The sequence below is a fragment of the Phacochoerus africanus genome, chromosome 12 (assembly GCF_016906955.1).
Source record: "Phacochoerus africanus isolate WHEZ1 chromosome 12, ROS_Pafr_v1, whole genome shotgun sequence".
NCBI classification, from domain to species: Eukaryota; Metazoa; Chordata; class Mammalia; order Artiodactyla; family Suidae; genus Phacochoerus; species Phacochoerus africanus.
Genome location: NC_062555.1, coordinates 50,497,132 through 50,520,014, shown reverse-complemented (window position 1 = coordinate 50,520,014; position 22,883 = coordinate 50,497,132). Strand labels below are relative to the sequence as shown.

Here is a 22,883-nt window from a genome sequence, read left to right as displayed (position 1 = left end):
TGACTGCTCATGGCCACACAAAGAAAATAGGAGAGCAGCAAAGTCACAGACTACTGTTGATATCACCACTTGTCCTGACTTAAGTCTAAGCAGTGGAATTAACGGTGGTCAGTTTACGCTGGTAACATACTACCTGGAGAAAAAGGAACACTCTGTACTTTTCAGTATTTAAAATGACCATGAGGAGTTCCCGTTGGGGCTCATTGGGTTATGAACCCAACTAGTATCCATGAGAATGAGGGTTAGATGCTGCTTGCTCAGTGTGTTAAGGGTCCAGGCATTGCCATGAGCTGTGGTGTAGGTCGTAGACGTGGCTCAGATCCAGCATTGCTGTGACTATGGTGAAACTTGGACATCTGCAGCTCGGATTCAACCCCTACCCTGGGAACTCCCATGTGTCACAGGAAGGGCCCTAAAAAGCAAACAAACAAACAAAAAAAAACAAATAAAACAAAAAAAAACATGAGATAAGGAGTAACACATCATACCACCCAAAACACAACATACTTTATGGGTTTCCCTTTCTCTTTGCTATTTCTTGGCAAGTTTCTTTTAATACAACACACTTCCACGCAAATATGTCCAGAGATGACACAAGTTTGAATTATATTTTAGGTTACGAAGGAAATAATACGTTTATTAACTTAAAAAGAGAACCACCATATATGGATATAGCATCTATAAAGGAAATATAAATTACCAGGAGGACAATACATAGTCAACTTCTAAAAATACAAACAATCTTTATATTGAAAGCTTTAGGGAAAAACTGGTGCTTCATTTTCATGTCTACTATCAAGAAATATTGTGTTTCTTTGGCTTCCTCTGAGCTATTTTCAGAGAGAGTAATGAAAGAGAAAAGTCTTTGTCGTCTTGCATACCTATTGTCACTATGTAAAAAATTCACTAACTGCTAGCAAGGTGCTGGCAGATTAACCCTCCCTTCCAGCCTTCTGTGGTATTTATAAAACCATCTGCTAGTTCTGTGCATCCATGTCCACTTCACCAGAAAAATAATAAGGTTTAGAGTTTTGTTGGGTAGGATTTCCTTCTGCAAAGGGCTGTTTTCAACATGGCTGGGATACCTATTAAGTTTGAAGTTCTTTGGCCTTTCGCTGGACGGGGTAGAGCTATTATTTAGGGAGCTTCTAGGTCACTGAGTCAGCAGCCATTTGAGGATAGAGTAGTTGTTTAATAAAGCCCATTTACACCCTCTCTTGTCTCTAATAAGTTTGCCCAGGTGCCGACCAAAAGAAAACATTACTTCGTTTTAATTCCACGTATCAAACAGCTTGACAAACAATAAGCGGCAGATCAAAGTCCTTATTCCTCCTTACAAAGCAAACAGAAGGATTTATTTTGCTAGATTTCCAGGGAAGAGAACCTGCCCGGATTTTCCCCATCGACGCCCACCACACACCAAGCATTAAAAAGTTGCCGTGAAGTACCGTCAATGAGAATATGAACCTTTTCCGGTAAGACGAACACAAGACTGAAACACAACACAGAAAAGCCAGGGAGCGTGGCACCTTTCCCCGGAGAGACAAGAAAGTGGCAGGACAGGCAACGTGACGGGGAAGCTCCTTCTGAGTTATGCCAGCCTGGAAAGGAGGCTTTAGGACTGACGGCCAGGCGTTACAAATTGCAGCCTTCGTGAGGACGCCTGGCTTCCAAATGCGGCTTTCCACCGACGCATTTTCAGTTCACATTTGTCAAACCTCCCCTTTTGTTAAGAGTTAACGTGTCAGCTCTTAAAATGGCTCGCGGTTTCCATCCACCTTCCTTGATGGAAATGTGAAAAGTGTGAGTTACTCCCTTTCACAAAGAATCTTGTCAAGGATCCTGACTCCCAGCTGACTTCTCCTCCCAGGGAGAGTTTAAAAAAAAAAAAAAAAAAAATCTGCCTTCTGGAAACTTAACAAGTGGTGACTATCCTATCCTAATTCTGCTTTGCAGAAAGAGAAGTCACTTGGCGACAGCCTGGAAATGCTGCTAGGGTTTGATCCTCAACCTCCAGACCGAGCGAATTATTTTAACAGCAGGAACAAGTGACAAGGAAGGGGCAAGGCAATGACACCAGCCAATATGTTCCCTTTGCTGAGAGTCTGATAGAGGAACAAAGAGCCATCTCCATCTGAGGAATGATGAGGACGTGATAAAGCCCCAAATGTCCTGAAAAGAACAATCTCCTGCAGGATTCCACCTCACCAGCCCCGCCAGCCACACCTGTCCACTTCCCCTCCCGCACCTGGTCACAGCCCCACTAGCTGAAAGCACCACGGAGTTTTTTAATTCTTCCTCAACCTTGACTTCACTCTTCTGTTTCAAACATCCGAGTCCCCTCTTGGAGTTGGTTAGAGTCTGGAAAGCAGATAATCTATCTTCTCTGCCTGTGGCTGCTCTAGACTCAGAAGGCCTCTCAGGATGTGCTTAGAACAGGAAGGTCACCTTGAATGCCGACCATGGACATGAAGGCAAATGAACCCTGCTGGTGAGTTCTTAATGCTCTTGTTTCATTGTAATGAGTCAACTGGTCAGGGAAAAAGGAAGCCGACTCACTGGTTTCTTAAGTGGCAAAACAAATAAACAAAAATGATGCTGTTACGACAGTCTAAAGATCAATATAAAAAAGGATTTTTTTCATTGGAAGGGATACATCTGACTTACATGAAAAGAGACAAGGAAGTAAAGATTAGAAAAGAGAGGTTTTAGGCTAAAAAAGACTAAGATACTGAAATGAGACATTTGCTTTGTTTAGAAAAAATATGAGTGGAACGAATAAACTGCCTCCTTGAAAGTCGTCACAAGGATGGCTTTACAAAAATAGCCAAATATCTGCTAATTAGATTAACTTTTTTCTCCCAGAGAGTTGAGAAGGATACTCAAAGAACTTTAATAATGAAGTGGCTGCTTGCTCAAAGACATAAAAGAATTAAGCTGGGTTCTACTTACATGAGGGTACAGTAAGTCTACTCAGAGAAAAAAGGACCTTAAACTGATTTTTTTTTTTCCCTTGTCTTTTGCCTTTTTAAGGCCATACCCTTGGCACATGGAGGTTCCCAGCCTAGGGGTCTGATTGGAGCTACAGCTGCTGGCCTACACCACAGCCACAGCAACGCCAGATCTGAGCCAAGTCTGTGATCTGTATGACAGCTCACGGCAACGCTGGATCCTTAACCCACGCAGCGAGGCCAAGGATCAAATCCGCAACCTCGTGGTTCCTAGTGGGATTTGTTTCCGCTGCGCCACAACGGGAACTCCTTAAACTGATTTTTTTTTTTTTTTTTAAATCAGTGAAACATCATGGCGGCATTTTTGTACAAGTATTTTTTTTTTAAGAGCTTGAGGTGGTGTCTTATTTAGTTACTAGTCCACGTTTCTGGCTAGTATGTTTGATAAAGGAATGAAGATAACTACTACAAGAGGACAGGAGGACAGAAAGCTGTACTACAGGAAGTGGTTAAGGATCCTTGGGAGAAAGAAGAGCATTTACTCTTAGGTCCCCAGGAGGTTAAGTCAAGTGTGTTCTCCTGGCAGAGATTCACATAAACTCCTCTAAAAGCAGCAAGCAAGGTACCAAGTGGTTCCCCTGGAAAGGGGACAATGGCTTTCCTCTGCTTACTTAAGCTTTTTCAAGTTGATTTAACTGGACAGATGATAATAACATAATTCTGAATGAGGAAGTCAAACACAGAGAAAATAAGCTAGCAGGCACACTGCTTCGATTACTCTGACGCTCAAATCCAAGATGCTAATGACACAGATGAGAATACAGATAGCAAGTATGGCCCAGATGAAAATGTTGTGTCATATATAACCTTTCATAGAACATACCAATCAACTCAATCAATGCCACACACCTCTCATTCATCCAGTATCCTAAGCCTGTTCAAACAAACAGAAATATTACGTTCATGGCATACAATGGTTTTTAACTGCCTCATGGCTCCGAGGTAATACAAAATCCATATATCCACAAGATAATCTTTTAAAATGAAATTCAAGTTAGAAGTATTTTCACATGCACCATATTCTAATTCCCTGTAAATTCTAAATTCACTATGGTAAACTCAAAAATCTGTCAACCAGAATCAACAAGAGCATCTCCCCCTGTACTGGATTAATAGGAGCATCTGTATTTTTCTGTGGTTATCATATACGATGGTTTTCTCAAACCACATCCTACAATCCAAGCTCTACATAGTCTCCTGTTTACTAACAAACACTTAAAACCTTATCTAAAAACCCACGCAAGCAACGATCAACAATTTAAGAGACACCGAATGAACAAGAGACTGCTAATTCGCAATTATATTTTCACACGTTTTCATCACTAACCAAATTTTCAAGGCTGAGCTCTGTTTGTACTTTTTCAAAACTATGGATCTATAACCATTACACTTATCTATGTGGTTCATGAGACAATAACACCCATCTCACACGTCTCTTCAGGTAAGCCATTTTACTCTTCAGCTAAGCCTTAAGACATCATATAAATGTCACCGTATCATCTTAAAAGAAACCTACGCCACGCTTTAAGCTGCATTCATATATGCGGATATGCTATCATTTTGGCCATTTGAGCCTATTTCACTTGAATACCGTTATTCTTTCACAGCTCATCTCTGTGATCCTGTCTGATGGAAAAAGGACCATAAGCAGTCCCAGATGTGTGACCAGGACCACAGCTGGCCATTCCCAGCTGGCTGATAGGGCAGTTAATATTGACTCACTTCCCCAACACGGATTCAGAGCTGTGCTGAACTGGGAGCCGGGGAGGGGGGGGTGTACATATTTCTGATACCAAAAACAGGGAGACTCCAAACTGAACGTGGATTTTCATGATCTCTCAGGTGTTCTCTAAAAGCTGGGTTGTTAAATTCTCAAAAGTTGGTACCAGATGCAAAAACAGACTCAATCTATGAATTCTTTCAAGTCTCTGCCATTTGCTTAAAATTAGAGGTGCCTAGGAGATCCCTGTGTCGCGTTAAAGTCCCAGCATTGTCTCTGCTACGGCACGGGTTTGATCCCTAGCCAGGGAACCTCCCCAAGCTGTGGGCATACAAAAAAAAAAAAAACACCTCAAAAACTAGACGTGTCTAGATTTCAGCATTAGGGGTCACAGGAGCATTGAGAACAATGATCAGTTTGGAGGTTGGAGGTGGGATGAGGGGGAAAATACAGCCACCATAGAGCAGATGGAGGTGGCAGAATTCCTTCCAACCTGGACACACTGAGGAAGAAAGGGGGGGGGGGAGAGTTAGGTTTGGGGGCTGGCTCTCTGCAGGTGCCCTTGACCAGAGGTGAGAGCTTCAGAGATGCTAATGCTGTGACTTAAGCCAGCTGACTCCTCCTCCTCTTTTTCTGCCTTAGCTTTTCTCCTAGAAAGACTATTATCTCACAGTAAAAGCTTCTGGAGAATAGAAGGATGCTTGCCTAGTATTTTTTTTTTTTTTTTGCCACACCCACAGTATATGGACATTCCAGGGCCAGGGATCAAACCCGCACCACAGCAGTAACCAGAGCCATGGGCAGTAACAGTGCTGGATCCTCAACCTGATGAGCCACCAGGGAACTCTGCTTTCTCAGTCTTCCCTGATTTTATAAATAAACTGCTTCACAATTGTGTTCATAACATTTGTTACTCTTCACATTCAAAGGCGAAAAAACTATGTTCTGATCTTAATCTGTCCGGTGAATTTCTTTTGTGTCATGCATATTTGGCTAATTTAATACCTTAAAAAATTTCTAAACAAAAGTGGTATAAATTCCCTTTGAAAATGTCAATTAAAAATTGTCTATAAATAACAGTGATGATTACTACTTGTGGTTATTAATAAAACATTTCTAAATGCTGAGCTAAATGCCACCAAGGACAAAATCACACGATAGTTTTTTTTTTTAATGGCATAATTACAAATACTATAAAACCAGTCTCGTTTAGAAAATCATAGTCTACTTACTATTTGTAGGTCTCAGAACGGATATATTCAAAAACATGGGACACGCCAAGCTGGAATTGGTCAGCAATGGGGGTAACCCAGGGGTTGTTCTCTGCTTTGAATATCTGCTTCTGACCAGTTAAATCCAAGTTTCCTAAAAAAGAAATGGGGGTGTGTGAAGGCCATCCAACCAACACAAATCAAATCTAAAAAGGGATTTCTGCCCAGTAACCACAGCACGACCCTAAGTATCTTCTGAGTCTTTTGATTTAAAAAAAAATTTTTTTTGATCCCAAGTCATCATTGGTATACAAGCCATGTCAGTGATCACACAGTGACCCAAGAAACTAAAAAAAGAAGGAGAGGCATTCCCGTTGTGGCTCAGTGGTTAACGAACATGACTAGTATCCACGAGGACATGAGGACTCGAGTTCGACCTGGCCTCGCTCAGTGGGTTAGGGATCCGGCATTGCCACAAGCTGTGGTGTAGGTCGCAGACATGGCTCGGATCTGGCATTGCTGTGGCTGTGGCATAGGCCGGCAGCTGTAGCACCAATTCGACCCCTAGCCTGGGAACCTCTATATGCTGTGGGTACAGCTCCCCCCCCCAAAAAAAAGAATCCCACTGTAGCAGCTCGGGTCTCTACAAAGGCACAGGTTCAATCCCTGGTCTGGCACAGTGGGTTAAAGGATCTCACTGTGCTGCAAGCTGCAGCATAGGTCACAGATGTGGCTTGGATCCTGTGTGGCTGTGTAGAGGGTGCAGGTGTGCAATTGCAGCTCCGACTCAACCCCTAGCTTGGGAACTTCCATATGCCACAGGCGCAGTCAGAAAAAGCCAAAAAAAAAAAAAAAGTCATTGTCAGACCCCTGGTCTACCGTCCACAGTCTCCTGAACAAAGACACCCAATCGTTATTCTTCCCAGGACAGAACCAAAGTACCACATTTGTCCTGTTTTGAGATTCTAATGCTAATTTTGCCAAAACTGATAACTTCAGGAATCAGGAAAAACATTCTAGGATGAAAGCATTGCACAAAGCACATATTTCTAGCTGATCTGAGCTTTAGAAATGAAAATGTTTACTGGCAAGATGACATTGTATTTCTTCTTAAAAGAACTGATACTTTGTGTCTATTTGTGTTATACAGGAGGATCTTGTTTTTACCATGGTTTCGCTTTACTTGCTTCGCAGACACTGTATTTTTTTATTACAAAGTGAAGGTGTGTGGCAACCCTGCATCTGATTTTTCCAGCAGCACTGGCTCACCTCCTCCTGTGTCGCATTTTGGTAATTCTTATAATACTTCAAGCCTTTCATTATCATGATGTTACGGTGATCTGTGATCAGTGATCTTTGATGTTACCATTGTAATTGTTTCAGCATTTTCTGGCAATTAAGTGTTTTTAAATTAAAATGTGTACACTGCTTCTTTAGACAATGCTACGGCACACCCAACCGACTACAACTACAGAGGAAGCCTAATTTTTATATACACTGGGAAACCAGCACACTCTCGTGACCTGCGTTATTGCGGTGGTTTGAACCAAATCTCTAATATTGCTGAGGTGTGCCTGGATGAACTTGCAACTATTCAGAATAACTGAGAAAGAGGGACCAAAATGAGAGTGATTATAATTTCATAAAACGCTTTCAGAGGAAACAGATATTACTAAATATTCAGAGTGAGTAATTCATCACGATCTTTCCAAAGCTCCTTAGAATCTGCTAGTGGTGAGTACAGAAATAAGCAGACACATTCCCCTCCAAAGACTATCAATATTGTCAATTTCCTCATCTTAATGGTTAAACACCATTAGTCAGATATTAAATCATTTGGGAAACTAATAGGCTTTATTCTCTAAATCATGACTCAAAAAACTGCTTGGGGTAAATGGAAATCCAAAGCTGCACATACTCTTGAGCTGAGTATCTTTGAGGGTTGTGACTTGGTTGGTAATGGACTGCCAGGTATATATTTCATTTTTATCTTTACTTGGAGAGGGGAGGGGGGATTTTAGCTTCCCCAGCATCAAATTGATGCTTTGTTGAAATCTCTCTATAATTCTTATTTCCTCATTTCCTATACTCTGTGTCCTTTCTTCCATATCATTCTCTCGTTACTTCTTTTTCTCCAATTTCCACTCTTCCAAAAAATGATCATAGCAATTTCCGGAAAAAGCCTTCCATTCGAAAACGAGTCTGAATCTGTGAAGTGTCGTGTTTTAAATGCACAGTATGCTACGGTGTCCACTGTTCTTAGGAAGCATGATCACTGAGGGAAGGACTGGCCCACCAGGTGACAATATCCACAGGGCAGTGCAGCAATTCACTAAGAGCTAGGGGTGGAGGTAGCGGAGCTAAAAGCATCTCTTACAACATACACCTAATAAATAACTTCTGCTTACAGGACATCATCTTCCTGCCTCGAAGCCCTACCCACTGACATGAGCGTGGAATCAACTATGAAAACGATAAGGGAGATCTTTGGAAAAATCTCTGTCTTCCAAAAGGGGTAAGAAAAAGGAGGAGGCATGGAAAGCAGAAATGACATAAGGAAGCGAACCCATTCTGAGCAAAGGGGATCTCCCTGCATAAAGCGGTTCTGCTCTAAATAGCTTTCTTCTTCACCCCCCTAAAACAGTTATTTTAATGAAAAATACACTCTCAGTTTCTAATGGGTCAAGTTTATCTGTTGAACCAGTCGCCAGGGCTCCGCCATGCACACATTACCATGAAGTAGCTCAAAGGGATGGCTTTCCTTTTAACATCTGGTTCAGATGAGAATCACAGGAGTATGTTGGGTTTTTTTTAAACTCAGTTTTTTTCCCTGTAACTTTTTTCATTTTCTCAAGTTTTGCTGAAGCATAGATTTATAATTCTGTGATCATTGCCGCTGTACAACAAAGAGATTCAGTTCTACATGTACACACACCCACGCTTTTCGGATTCTTTTCCCATAGAGATGATCACAGAATATTGGGTAGAGTTCCCTGTGCTCTACAGCAGGTCCGTGTCGGCCAATCATTCCATCGACCACAGTGCCAACCCCAAATTACTATTATTACTATTATTGTTTTACTCCAGGAAAGAAGGGCAGGAAGAGGAAAAGAGGCGACTATGTTTGGGGCACAGAGCAGTTCTCAGCACACTGTTGTCTTAGGGCTCTGGGTCAACATGAGAGCAATATGGACCTGGGAAAGGATCTGGGAAGGACCCCAAGGACAAGCCCCTGCTATCCAAGCTTTGCCCAACTCAGTGCGATGAGGAAGATTCCCTTCCTTCCCAGGCTGCATCACCAACTCCCTTCCATCCAGGTCCAGGGTGAGGTATGAACAAGTGAGGTATGAACAGGTTCTAATGGATCCTCCTTGAAATTAACATCCAGATGCCGATTTCTATGAGAAAGAGGAGCCTGTATTCGACTACCAACCACCTACAAACCCACTCTGGAAGGTACATGGGGCTCTGGTCCTCTCGGTAACTACCTCTGACGAAGCCTGAAGTCTTCGAGTGGTAATCCTCTGAAAATAATGTACTACAGTTCTATGGTGCCTGGTTGCCCACGTGGCAGACAGACCTAGGGGAATATTGTCAAGAAAGGTCAGCTCTGTTCCCGGGGCCCTCTCAGCTGACGCCTCCAACTCCCCAAGATCTGTCAATCCCGAGCAACGTCTCTATTTAAGCGCTGTCAGTGGAGACAGAAGAAGCAGTGGGGAATGCTAATGACAGCTGCTAACTGGAGCGCAGGAAATGCAGGACGGGAGCTGGACACGCTCCCTGGGGGCCTGGGGAGGCAGGGAGGAGTCTTATACTGATGTCTGAAAGTTGGGGGTCCATGGAAATGACCAGAAGCTACTCACGAGCATTTTCATTTCCATCACTTGGAACTCATCTGCACATCCCAGCTGGGGAAGGGGGAGGGAAGAGGGATGCAGTTACCCTCCCCCGCCCCCATTTGTTTATGTGAGTACCCAACAAGCCTAAGTCGGATTTTTTTTTTCTTTTCACAGCTGCACGAGTGGCATATGGAAGTTTCCGGGCTAGGTGTCCAATGAGCGCTACAGCTGCCTGCCTACACCACAGCCACAGCTACAATGGATCTTAAAGAGCATCTGTGACCTATGCCGCAGCTTGTGATAACAATGCTGGATCCTTAACCCACACAGCTCAGCCAAGGACTGAACCCACATCTTCACAGAGACAACATCGGATCTTTAACCCACTGAGCCACAGCAGGAACTCCCGAAATTAGATTTAATATTAAACGTCAGAGTCCCAGGTGCTTCAGAGACCTACCAGAACTGGGAAGCCTAACAAAAAAGGAAGGATTTAGGTCTACCAGGAAGAGGGGGTGGGGCGTGGGGGGCCGCAGGGACCAAACCACCGCTTTGTGGCTGATGCTGTGCTTTTTCTTAACAAAGAATCCCAAAAACCATGCCTTGGGTCTACAGCAAACCTTAAAGCAGGCGGCTTATTCCAGATAACAGAGACGGAGGCTGCACAAGCCAAGCCCAGTGCAGACGTAGAGCCTGGCTTGGCGGGACTGGATGTGCTGATTTTGTTTTGTGAGGTATTGTCGCTGGAGGGGAAGACAGTGCCTGCTTCTGTGAACAGCTGTAATCTCCCGGCCGGCTAGGTGTCTCTGGCTGGTTCACCTCACTCTGAATGCAGCGATTTCAGAAGAGGGTTCAGATAATTAGAGTAAAGCCTGGCCATTAGACTGTGTGAAAAGCTGACACCCTGCCGCCTGTTGGCCGTGCAACAAGTTACTCTAGCCTCCGCTGGGGGCTCATCCATCAGCTGTCCGAGGTGGGTTCCCTTGCCCGTAATAACATGAGGGAAGCATCTCTCAGCCGCTGTCAGTCAGGCTGCAGGAGCCCTGACTTGCCGCACGCTTCACTGGGTCTAGTTAGGAGGCCCTCGCCCATCTCCTTGATTAGCAGCCTGCGCGGCGCTCTGGTGCTGTTCTAACAAGGATCAGGCGGCAGGATTAAGCACTGTGACAAAGAGGACCTAATAAGCTAGAAAGTGGTGCACCCTCAGACACGCTGGCTGGCTCCCAGACGCAGGTGCCCTCCCCCTGTTCTCCGGTGGGGAGGCCCAGGCCACGCGGGGAGCCAGCCGGCGCCGTGATTAGCGGTGACCCTCTGACCGGCCCGGTGATGCAGATCATCTGTCACTCCGAGGCTGCTTCTGCAATTGCAAATTGGATTTTCCATTTTATTACCTGCAAGAGGACCACATATGCCTCTTCCTAGAGCCTCCATCCAGGACAGTTGGCTCTGCCAGGCGACATTTATTTGATCAACGCTAAATCCTGCAAAACCATCATTCTCCTCGCTAGTTGAAAACAGGACTGGAGCAAGAGGGAGTTGTGGCCTCTTTAATAAGCAGGCTCGTTTTCCCACATGAAAACTGGGCGTTTTCCTAATCACACTGTCAAGAATTCTTCCCCAGAACTCAAAATCCTGAAACATGCGACCAGTAAGAGTATTTATTGTCTATTAAGCAAACCAGGGGACCTGGGCAAATTTTTCACATCATCAGAGCATCATTCTCTTCCTCCCTAACTCCCAAATACCACCAGCTGCTTTATAAAGTAATGCACTCTGAAAGCCAGCCTTCCTCACGCATGAAAATCTAAGGCCAGAGTCTAACAAAGTAACACTAGCAAACCATGGCTAACTGGTGGGTCCATCATCAATATACAGGATTTGCCCAAATTAATTTGCTGTTGAAGGGGTCTAATTGGGGCATTATGACAGCTGAAAGATCACCTCTGCTCATCAGTGAATCCACGCACAGAAGCGAACCACAAATGGCTCCAACACACAACAAAAGCTACATTCAGGGCCACTCCCCAAATAAAGAGATATCCTGCATGTAAATCTCTAGTAACAGGCTGCTAATTATGGACGTGCAGGATAAAAGATGAAAGCAAGTGGGAGATGGAAGGTTCCTACTTTTTACACCTGATTAGCAACACTCTTTACTGAATGGAAAAATAATTGTAAGACTTCTAAAATGATCCTCATATGGTACTAATAAAAGGTTTGAGGTAATAAAACACTAGAAGCAACCAGAATGTTCACCAACAGGGGAGAAGCAGCATAATGTATGCTATAGCCACATGATGAAATATTATTTGGTTATTAAAACAAATGAAACAGATTTGTATGTTTTGACCTAAAAAGAGGTCTATACTCTAACTTGAAAAAATTAAGGGTACACAAAGTTTGCATTTTTGAAAAAAGTACAAAGGGAAGAAATCCCAGGGAGTTCCACTGTGGCTCAGTGGTAACGAACCCAACCAGCTTCCACAAGGACACGGTTCGATCCCTGGTCTCGCTCGGTGGGTTAAGGATCCGGCGCTGCCGTGAGCTATAGTGTAGGTCACAGACATGGCTTTGATTTGGCGTTGCTGTGGCTGTAGCATAGGCCAGCAGCTAAGGCTCCGATTTGACCCCTAACCTGGGAACTTCCATGTGCCTCGGGTGCGGCCCTAGAAAGACAAGAGAAAAAAAAAGAAAAAGAAAAAGACAGAAGGAAATCTCATATTACGTATATGAGAATATGTTTAAGTGAAAAAGAGAACGTGAAGGATACCTATGGAATTATGAATATTTCCTCAAAGAGAGGAGACTAAGGTGGAAAAGGTATTTGATAAAGTAGAACAAAGGATAAACTATCCATTTTCTTTTTTAAGAATTCCACATGATTACAAGTATGGATTATTTTTATAATTAAATAAGCATAAGGTACATGGAAAGGAAATCATCAAAAACAATGCAAAATACATGATGGAGGGAGGAAGTGGGAAGGGACGGGGAGTCTGGGGTTAGTGGATGCAAAGAGTCACATTTAGAATAGATAAACAATACAAGGGTTCTACTGTACAGCACAGGGAACCATATTCAATCTCCTGCAATAAACCATGATGGAAAACAAAATAAAACAAAGAATATATATATAAATTTTTTAAAAAGGAGTTCCCGTTGTGGCTCAGCAGTAACAAACTTGACTAGAATCCATAAGGACTCGCGTTTGATCCGTGGCCTCGCTCAGTCGGTTAAGGATCCACGCTGCTGTGAGCTGCAGTGTAGGCTGCAGATGTGGCTCAGATCTGGCATTGCCATGGCATAGGCCGGCAGCTACAGAACCAGTTCAACCCCTAGCCTGGGAACTTCCATGTGCCACAAGTGCAGCCCTAAAAAAGACCAAAAAAAAAAAAATAGAATGGATAAACAATAAGGTCCTACTGTATAGCACAGGGCACTATATCCAATCTCCTCTAATAAACTATGATGGAAATCAATATAAAAAAAGAATGTGTGTGTGTGCGCATGACTGAGTCACTTTGCTATATAGCAGAAACGGGCACAATATCTTAAATCAATTACACTTTAATAAAAAAAATTTTTTAATATATGATGGATGCTAACTAGTACAAAGGGAGTGCATCTTAAAACAGTAGCATCCTGCTGCAGAGAACACCAGGCTTTAAAGATGATTGTCTGCAAAGCCCTGCCTGGATTGAGAAGCGAGGTCTGAGGCCGATTCTTTTCCTGGGCATCATCAAGACAATCAAAGTGAGCTGGGATGTCTCATGACAGCTCTCAAATTTATTCTGTGGGGAATTCGAGGCCACACTGTCATTCTGGCAATTGTCTGCTTAGCCTTCTGGCATCACATTTTAAAACAGGCATTTTGTTCACTTCACAGAGACAATGAATGCATTGCTGCTTTGTGAAACCTACTAAAAGTGGGACTCTTCTGATCTAGTGGAGGGAAGAGCACAATTTAAATAAAAAGGGTTTTTTTCTTTTCTTTTTTTTTTTTTTTTTTTTTGAAAAAGCCAAACACCCTGCCAAACGGCTCCAACAAAAGCGGCATCTGATTTATGTGTGCGCCGGTGCGAACGAGTCCGGAAGCCCTTTTAACCAATGAAGAAAAACATCATTTTACAGTTTCCCCCAGTGCCTTTCTTGGCCATTTGTTATCTGTGTTCCTGGGCGAGATGGACTAGAAGGGTGTCTTAGTCACTTGGAAATACAATTACCCAGCCACAGAGCAGTGGGCACCCCCAAAGCACACCGTGACAGCCGCTTTATCCTGCAGGTGCCTTTCTATGACTGGTCAATAAACAATTCAAGTGGTCAACCTGGCATCTGTGTAAGATTTCCCCTCATTCTTCTCAATGTGGGAGGGCCTCTGACTCTCACTTGCCTCATTTCCCTTTATTGTTTATGTAACATCAGCGAGAACAGACAAAGGCCCAGTGGATGTGGCCAGAAGGCCTGACTCCGATCCCAAGCACCTTTCACTGGCTGTGAGTGGGACCAGACGACCCTGGGTGCATCCTGGTGTTTTCCGAGCTTCAGTTTCCTCATCTGCCCAGTGAGGAAGAGCAGTGCCAACTGAGAGGTCTGGAGACAGGAGACCAGAATAAGACGGTTCTCTAACCTGGAAGCCACCACATAAATATAAAACACTCTTATTACTTTAGGTGAAATATGCCAAGGAGAGAAACGTGTCTACTGGAAAACAACTTGCCAAAAACAGAGGTTCATTCAGGGAATTCATAATCTTCTTGAACGGAATGCAAAATCAATCTACCTTTACGTGGGGGCCCTCTTCTGGGGAAAGGGCCCTCAGCCTAGCTCATAAGCTTCTCAAAAGTCTATGATCAGGGGTTTCCGCTGTGGCGCAATGGGACCGGCAGCATCTTAGGACTGCTGAGACACAGGTTCCGCACCTAGCCTGGCACAGTGGGTTAAGGATCCAACATTGCCACAGCTACAGCTTGGATCGCAACTTTAGCTCAACCTGATCCCTGGCCCAGGGAACTTCATATGCCATGAGGAGGCCAAAAAAGGAAAGAAAAAGTCTGTGATCAAAAGTAGATAAAATTTATGGAATCCCGTCACTCGATAGAAACAAATCTGACTAGCATCCATGAAGATGCAGGTTCAATCCCTGGCCTCACTCAGGGGGTTAAGGATCTGGTATTGCAGTGAGCTGCAGTGTAGGTTGCAGATGCAGCTTGGATCCCGTGTTGCTGCGGCTGTGGTGTAGGCCAGTAGCTACAGCTCTGATTGGACCCCTAGCCTGGGAACCTCCATATGCCACGGGTGCGGCCCTAAAAAAGACAAAAAAAAAAAAAAAAGAGTCGATAAAACTCAGCAACACCGATTTCCTTTCCTAGCAAGCTGAAGATTTCTAAGCAGCAGCTGTCTGCAGCACCCCACTGGGGTCAGGGGTCAGTTCCCGGAGGGAGGAGAGAACACACTGGGTCATCCTCGCCCTCACTCTCCTTCCATTCAAGTGGCTCAGTTCCAGCGGGAGGCTGAGATCAGGACAACCTTCCACCTGCCTGGGAGGTGGGAAATGTCAGCACATAGGGAGCCTCAGGTACCCTGGAGACCCCAAGGAGCTGACCCTGATTCATACAACATAAACTAAAAGAAAGGGCTGTTTCAAGAATACATTTCAGTAATCACAACATGGATAGGATCAATAAGCATATCACAAAGCAGCCTTCACCAAAGTGATTTAAGTGGAACATATCCAAACAGGATGTCCCTCTTAAGGTTAAACCCTTATTTCTGCTCATTTAGCACTTACTTCAAGTGTGATCTTAGATGCTTTCCGCAGTTCCTGCCCTAGCAAGGTTTAATAGGAACAGTCTTGCTTAAACTGCCTGGTGATCCTACAGACAAGACACTGTTGGTCTCTTCCTGGAAGGCCCGCTGGTCCCTGTTAATCCCAACAGCCCGAGGGACCAAGAATCACCGTGACACCCCCCTTGCCAGGATGTTTGTTCCACAGCACACGTGATAAGAGTTCCAACACCCTTTCCATAGCACTTGCCCTGTTAGCGTGAGATGAAGGGTAGGCAGAACTGGAAGAGTTAAAACTCTAGAAAGTAACCATTACATCTAAGAGACATGGTGCCTATCACTTAGGGGTTTTGGGGGGGGTTGTTTGCCTTTTTAGGGCTGTACGTGCAGCATGTGGAGGTTCCCAGGCTAGGGGTCGAACTGGAGCTGTAGCCACCAGCCTACACCACAGCCACAGCAATGCGGGAACCGAGCCACATCTGCAACCTACACCACAGCTCATGGCAACGCCAAATCCTTAACCCACTGAGCGAGGTCAGGGATCAAACCGGCATCCTCATGGATAGTAGTCAGGTTCATTACCGCTGAGCCACAACAGGAACTCCCTGTGATTTACGTTTCGGAGAACAAAAGTGTGGGCTGACAGAGAGATGAGGAGACATCAAGTTTTATCTTCCTGACTTACAGTGCATAACACATTCTAAACAAGGCAAATATTTAAGAGTTGCCGTCGTGGCTCAGTGGTTAACGAACGAATCCAACTAGGAACCATGAGGTTGCGGGTTCGATCCCTGGCCTCGCTCAGTGGGTTAAGGATCTGGTATTGCCGTGAGCGGTGTAGGTCGCAGATGTGGCTCGGATCTGATATTGCTGTGGTGTAGGCCGGCAGCCGTAGCTCCAGTTTGACCCCTAGCCTGGGAACCTCCATATGCTGTGGGTGCAGCCCTAGAATAGGCAAAAAGACAAATAAAATAAAATAAAAATAAAAATAAACAAGGCGCATATTCAGAAGGACCCTGGTTCCCAAAGTTGGTTTGGGGAATGGTTACTTTCCCTGCGCTGTTGGTTAAAGTACAAACTGGCACCTCTCCTCTGCAAGGTAATTTGGCAGTATCTACCAAGTGTTCATTCTGTTGGACCCAATAAGTCCACCCTTTGTAAAAAATGTATGCTAACCATACAGTCAGATATTCACTGTGATGTACGAACACAAATTTGCTTATGTTCTTCTAGAACATCTAGACACAACTCAAATGGCTAAGGGGCTGGTTAATAAATTATCAGACATTCTTAGGGTGTTCTACTAGGTAGTCTTATGATTAAGAATGTTTTCAAGGAGTTCCCATTGTGGCTCAGTGGGTTAAGAACCTGACATAGTGTCCATGACGATGTGGGTTTGATCCCTGGCCTCATTTAGTGGGTTAAGGATCTGGCGCTACTATGGCTGTAGTGTAGGCCCCAGCTGCAGCCCTTATTCGACCCCAAGTCTGGGAACTTTCATATGCCCCAGGTCTGGCCATAAAAAGAAACAGAAAGTTTTCAAAAGAAATTTAATGACCTGTGGTCATGGTCATGATATAACATTGCAAGTTGAAATGCAGGCTACAGAACTCATAGAGTATAATCATATGTTTAAAAAAGTATACACACATGGGTAAGAGAAAGACTAGAAGAAAATACACACATTTGTGTATACACATACAGAGAAAAGACTAGAAGGAAATACAATTTTTTTTTTTTTACTTTTGTCTTTTTAGGGCCACACCCGTGGTATATGGAGGGTCCCAAGCTAGGGGTCTAATCTGAGTTGTTGCTGCCGGCCTACACCACAGCCGCAGCAACATGGGGTCTGAGCCGCGTTTTCAACCTACACCACAGCTCACAGCCACGCTGGATCCTTAACCCACTGGACGAGGCCAGGGATCGAGCCCACAACCTCATCGTTCCTAGTCCGATTCGTTTCCACTGCGTCATGACGGGAACTCCAGAAATGTAATTTTAACAGTGATTATTTTTGGAAGGTAGGATCATGAAAGTCACCCTTTGCTGTGTTTCTCAGATGTCCTAGATCAGTTCTCAAACTTGAATGTGCATCAAAACTTCCTGGGGGCCTTGGGAAAACCTCCAGAGTTTTCAATTTAGGAGGATGGAGAAGAAATCTGAGCGTTTACATACCTAACAAGCTCTTAGATGATGAGGTCTCTGGTCCAGGGCCCACACTTAGAAAAGTCCCTGTTTTTCCATCCCTGGCCTGGGGACTACACGCCATGGGCGCAGCCAAAAGAAAACAAAACAGCACATTTCTGCTCCCTGTTTACCCATAACAACTTTAAAAAAGTAGTCAAATGTTTTTCAAAGTTTAAATAAAAAAAGCCCTAAAATGTTAAACCTATTTAGAGTACTGAAAAAGAAATCTGCATTTTTACTTTTTTTTTTCTTGTCACAGCTGCACCTGTGGCATACAGACGTTCCCAGGCTAGGGGTCAAATCTGAGCTCCAGCTGCCAGCCTACACCACAGCTTGTGCCAACGCTGGATCCTTAACCCACTGAGCAAGGCCAGGGATAGAACCCACATCCTCACAGATACTACGTCGGGTCCTTAACCCACTGAGCACTACAGGAACTCTGAAATTTGCATTTTAAGAGACTATTACCCCAAAAAAGAAAAAAGGACACTCTTACCATTTTATTAAGGCTGTAAAAAAAAATAAAAAATAAAAAATAAAGCAGTAAATGCTCACCACCAGCATCATCTTCATCATTATAATTGTAAATAGCTATTAATTGAGGAACATGTATAATACACCAGATGTTGCTTCAGGAGCTTGGCATATATTAGTCTAAGGAGTCACAACCGTTTTGCATGGAAAAATATCAACTATTATCTCATTTAGAAAAGAAGAAGCAACTACTATTCAGGGAGGCTGAGTCCCATATTCAAGGATACAGGAATGTAAAAGGCAGAGCTGGGAATCAAAGGCCAGTTTTTCTGACTCTTTCAAAGCCCTTGACCTTCCCAGTTCAAGACCCTTAAAACATATTCCTCTTAAAGGTACTGGGATATTGTTGGAAGAGTCGACAGTTTGAGATGGTTTAAGGAGCACCAAGGAAGCATAAACAGAAACAAATCCCTCACAGGGCCTGGAATTCTATCATCAGGACTGTGATCACAGAACCACTATTGCTACCTCTAGGAATTCTCTTTCTCATTTAAATTACCCTGGCAGAATCATGTGCTCTGCTGATACACTTTCATTAATATGACAGGGTGAATATTTTTAACAGGCTGCATTAATATACAACATGCACTTCCCTCTTCAGGAGTCAAAACACGAAGTCAAGGGATTTTCTTTTTTTCTTTTTTTCTTTTTTTTTTTTGCTTAAATTGATCATTTAGACAGTGTTTTAAAAGAATAAAATCTCATGGAATTATACATTGAATAAATCATTATTGTTAAAAATACTAACATTTAAGGAGTTCCCGTTGCAGCACAGTGGAAACGAATACTGACTAGTATCCAGGAGGATGCAGGTTCAATCCCTGGCTTCACTCCATGGGTCGGTGATCCCACATTGCTGTGGCTGTAGTGTACACCAGCAGCTATAGCTCCAATTTGATCCCTATCCTTGGAACTTCCACATGCTGCAGGTGCAGCCCTATAAAGCAAAGAAAAAAGAAAAAACTAACGTTTCATTAAGCTAGGACTATTTAGGAAAATCACTGTGTGATGGTGAGAACTGAAATTGTTCTGGGGACACACATTCTGATTAGAGAAAAAAGGCTGAATCTGGGTAGAACATCCCAGACGAGGCAAAAGGGGCAGATTAATGGTGGTGTGTGCCAAGCTGGGATGGTATGTTTCAACCTACCTTTAAACAAAACATCTATACTATTGCAGAGGAACAGCCACGACTCAAGAATCACAATAGAATCACAGCTGTTTCAAAGCACTTCTGAGAGTGGGAGTCCCTGTTGTGACTCAACAGGTTAAGAATCCGACTAGTATCCATGAGGATACAAGTTCGGTCCCTGGCCTTACTAAGGATCTGGAGTTATCACTGCTATGGTTCTGGTTTGACGCCTGGCCCAGGAACTTCTGAATGCCGCAGGCACGGCCAAAATAAACAAAGGATGCCTTCTGGAAAAGGTTGGTGGGTTAGGGATCGGGGAGATAGTCCCCCCTCACGCCCATCACCCACCATTTCCTGGACAGTATGATTATCTGCACCAAATGAAGATGCTGGGGAGACAGATGGGCCAGCAGACCTGAGACTACCCCTCTTTTCATGCAACATCTGTAACTGAACTTGAAGATTCCAAGTGTACAAACACACTAACCTCCTCACAGAAAGACTGACCATGATCTAGATACACCTGCAACTGGAGAGCCCATTAAGGGATGTCTGCAGAGTATGAGGGATTTGTGAAGACGCAGTCTTAAACATACCCAGATTTCTACCAAATTTTAATTTCCAAATTACGTTAAAAAGGTGGAAATGGGAGTTCCCTTGCGGCACAGAGGGTTGAGGACCCGGTGTTGTGACAGCGCAGCTCAGGTTGCTGCTGTGACACAGGTTCAATCTCTGGTCTGGCAACTCCCACATGCCGCAGGAGTGACCACAAGAAAAAAAAAATGGAAGTGACTTCTTAAATAATAATCATAGGAGATAAAAGGTCAAATATAGGCTGATTCAATCAGTATAAACATGATCACAAAATCTTCATCATAATCACCTTAATAACTTTCCCAAATGGCAACAATGTAGCCTTTTAAAGCTTAACCTCAAAAACAGTTGCTTAAAAAGCGGAGCAATTTTTCGGCCCACAGGACTGAGGCTGAAGTTTAGGTGTCACTGTAATACATTATTAGGCACTTGCTCACATGGAGGCATGAAACGAAATTAACTTTATTTTTTTATTTATATATAAATACCCTTGAATCCAATTTTATTAAAGGTTAAGTAAGGGATCAGCCTACTACACAGAAGCTAAACTTAAGTCATATGTAAAAATGGCTTGTTTCGGCTTTGCTTCTCACTCCGGAGCTTATATTTTTATTACTTTGGTGCCATGTGTTACACTCTCTGCAGAGGCTGAAGACGGTAAGAGTGCAGATACCATGCCATATAAAATATGTACTAAGCTAATTAAGAATTGTGAGTGACACAAATGCTAAGTCTACAGGAATAAAACTGCAACAACTGTAACTTAATTTCCAGTGAATTCAAAATTATTCATGCTAAAGAAAAAAAAAAAAAAGCCAGATGTGTTTGAGGTGATTATTAAAAATCCATTTTAATGGGTTTTAATGAAACTTGTTTTCACTTATTTTAACAAGTGTAACTCAAAAGTAAGGGGCAATGGAAATTAAACAACTACCCTAAAGCCTTATTTCCATGTGTGTAAATATACGCATAATACGTACATGCCCTTATATGTTCATTTGCCTACTTCAGGGTTTAAGAAATAGGACGAAAGCAAAAGCTATGTATTAGAGCAGAAAATGCATAGTAGGAAATGAAGTAAAAAGAACTGATGTTTCTACTTTTATAACTATTTTTTCCTGTATCAGTGATAAAGGCAAAAACTTATCCCAAACTACTATAAAAGAGTACTTTCCAGTTGGTCCTAATTTGAAGTCAAACACAGGCCACAGACGTACATTACTATGTTTAAAAATTTTAACATTCAAAAAAAATGAAAGCGAAATAACTATATAACTCACACATACTCCCAAGAATCTACTTAGACAATTTACCAGTCTTCACGTGTGAAAAAGCATTCACTATAAATAACAGAGAAAAACGGAGCTTTTCCACAATTTGGGATTTGGGTGAGGATAATTACATCATAAATTGGTTTCCAGTATTTTTGGAAAGCCAACTGTCTCGGGTTAAAAATATGAAATACTCTCATAGTTAAACAATAAAAAAGGAAAGGACGTACTATAATACTCCAACTCAAGGGAAAACACAATCCACAAATACTAAATTGTTTTCAACATGTGAAGGTGTTCCAGAGGCTTAATTTATTTACAAAAAAAAAAAAAAAGCTCAAATTAGTCAATCCAAATTCAAAAATATAACATGTATGCCATATGCTCACAGCAGCACTATTCACTACAGCCAAAACATGGAAATAACCTAAATGTCCATCAACAGATGAATGGATTAAGAAGATGTGGTACATATATACACAGTGGAATACTACTCAGCCACAAAAAAGAATGAAATAATGCCATTAGCAGCAACATGGATGCAACTAGAGACTCTCATACTAACTGAAGTAAGTCAGAAAAAGAAAGACAAACACCGTATGATATCACTTAAATGTGGAATCTAAAATATGGCACAAATGAACCTATGTGCAGAACAGAAACAGACCCACAGACAGAGAACAGATTTATGGTTGCCAAGGGGGAGGGAGCAGAATGCACTGGGAGTTTGGGGTTAGTAGATGCAAACTATTACATTTAGATGGATAAGCAATGAGGTCCTACTGTACAGCCCAGGGAACTATATCCAGTCTCTTGTAACAGATCATGATGGAAGATAATATGAGAAAAAGAATGGCGGGGGGGGGGCTGGGTCACTTTGCTGTACAGCAAAAATTGACACAACACTGTAAGTCAATGATACTTTCATAAAACATTTTTTAAATATTAGCCAATCCACACACTGGCACTTCTAAACATCTCCTCTGGCTGCTGTCAGTTTACACAGTGTTGTCAAGCCCCAGATCCCAGCTTGCTACTATCAAATTTCAGACTACCTGACATTCCTTATCATCACCATCAGGAAAACTTATCAGAAAAAAAAAGAGAGAGAGAATTAATGTATTTTCAAAGGAAGGAGTTGTTTTAAACCCTAACTAATAACTTTAGGGAATAAATAAATTAGTTATGTGCGGCATTTTATACATTATTCACATTTATTATTTTATTTCATCTTCAGCATCTCTGGAGACCTAAACAGTTGTTCACAAGGAGGGGAAAAAAAGTTTTGTCTGGTCATAATTTGATACCAACATAAAAGAATAAGTGGTGTCCTGTGGTTTCATCAAGAGCCAGGTGCCCCGAGCTGACGTGTAAATGTGAAACAGTGAACAGTGACGTCTAGGAGACACACACTAGGCTCACACAGTGGTCACAATCGTGGCCTCGATTTTTTTTTTCTTCTTAGGGCCAAACCTGTGGCATATGGAAACTCGCAGGTTAGCGGTCAAATCAGAACTGCAGCTGAGGCCTACGCCAAAGCCATAGCAACACCTGCGCAAGCCAAGTCTGCAAACTGTATTGCAGCTCATACAGGTTCTTA

The 22,883-nt window shown here is 43.0% G+C and overlaps 1 protein-coding gene across 2 annotated transcripts in view; it reads right to left on the bottom strand.

Moving 5' to 3' along the window:
• Positions 1-22,883, bottom strand: part of RSU1 (Ras suppressor protein 1) — a 204,293-nt gene that overhangs the window by 92,537 nt on the left and 88,873 nt on the right. Inside the window, exon 8 of one of the 2 annotated variants that reach the window (XM_047754560.1) lies at positions 5,964-6,096. The exons of the other annotated variant lie outside the window; for it this stretch is intronic. Coding sequence (XP_047610516.1) covers positions 5,964-6,096 — 133 coding nt within the window. The remainder of the gene's footprint in view (positions 1-5,963; positions 6,097-22,883) is intronic. 2 annotated transcript variants of the gene reach the window in all.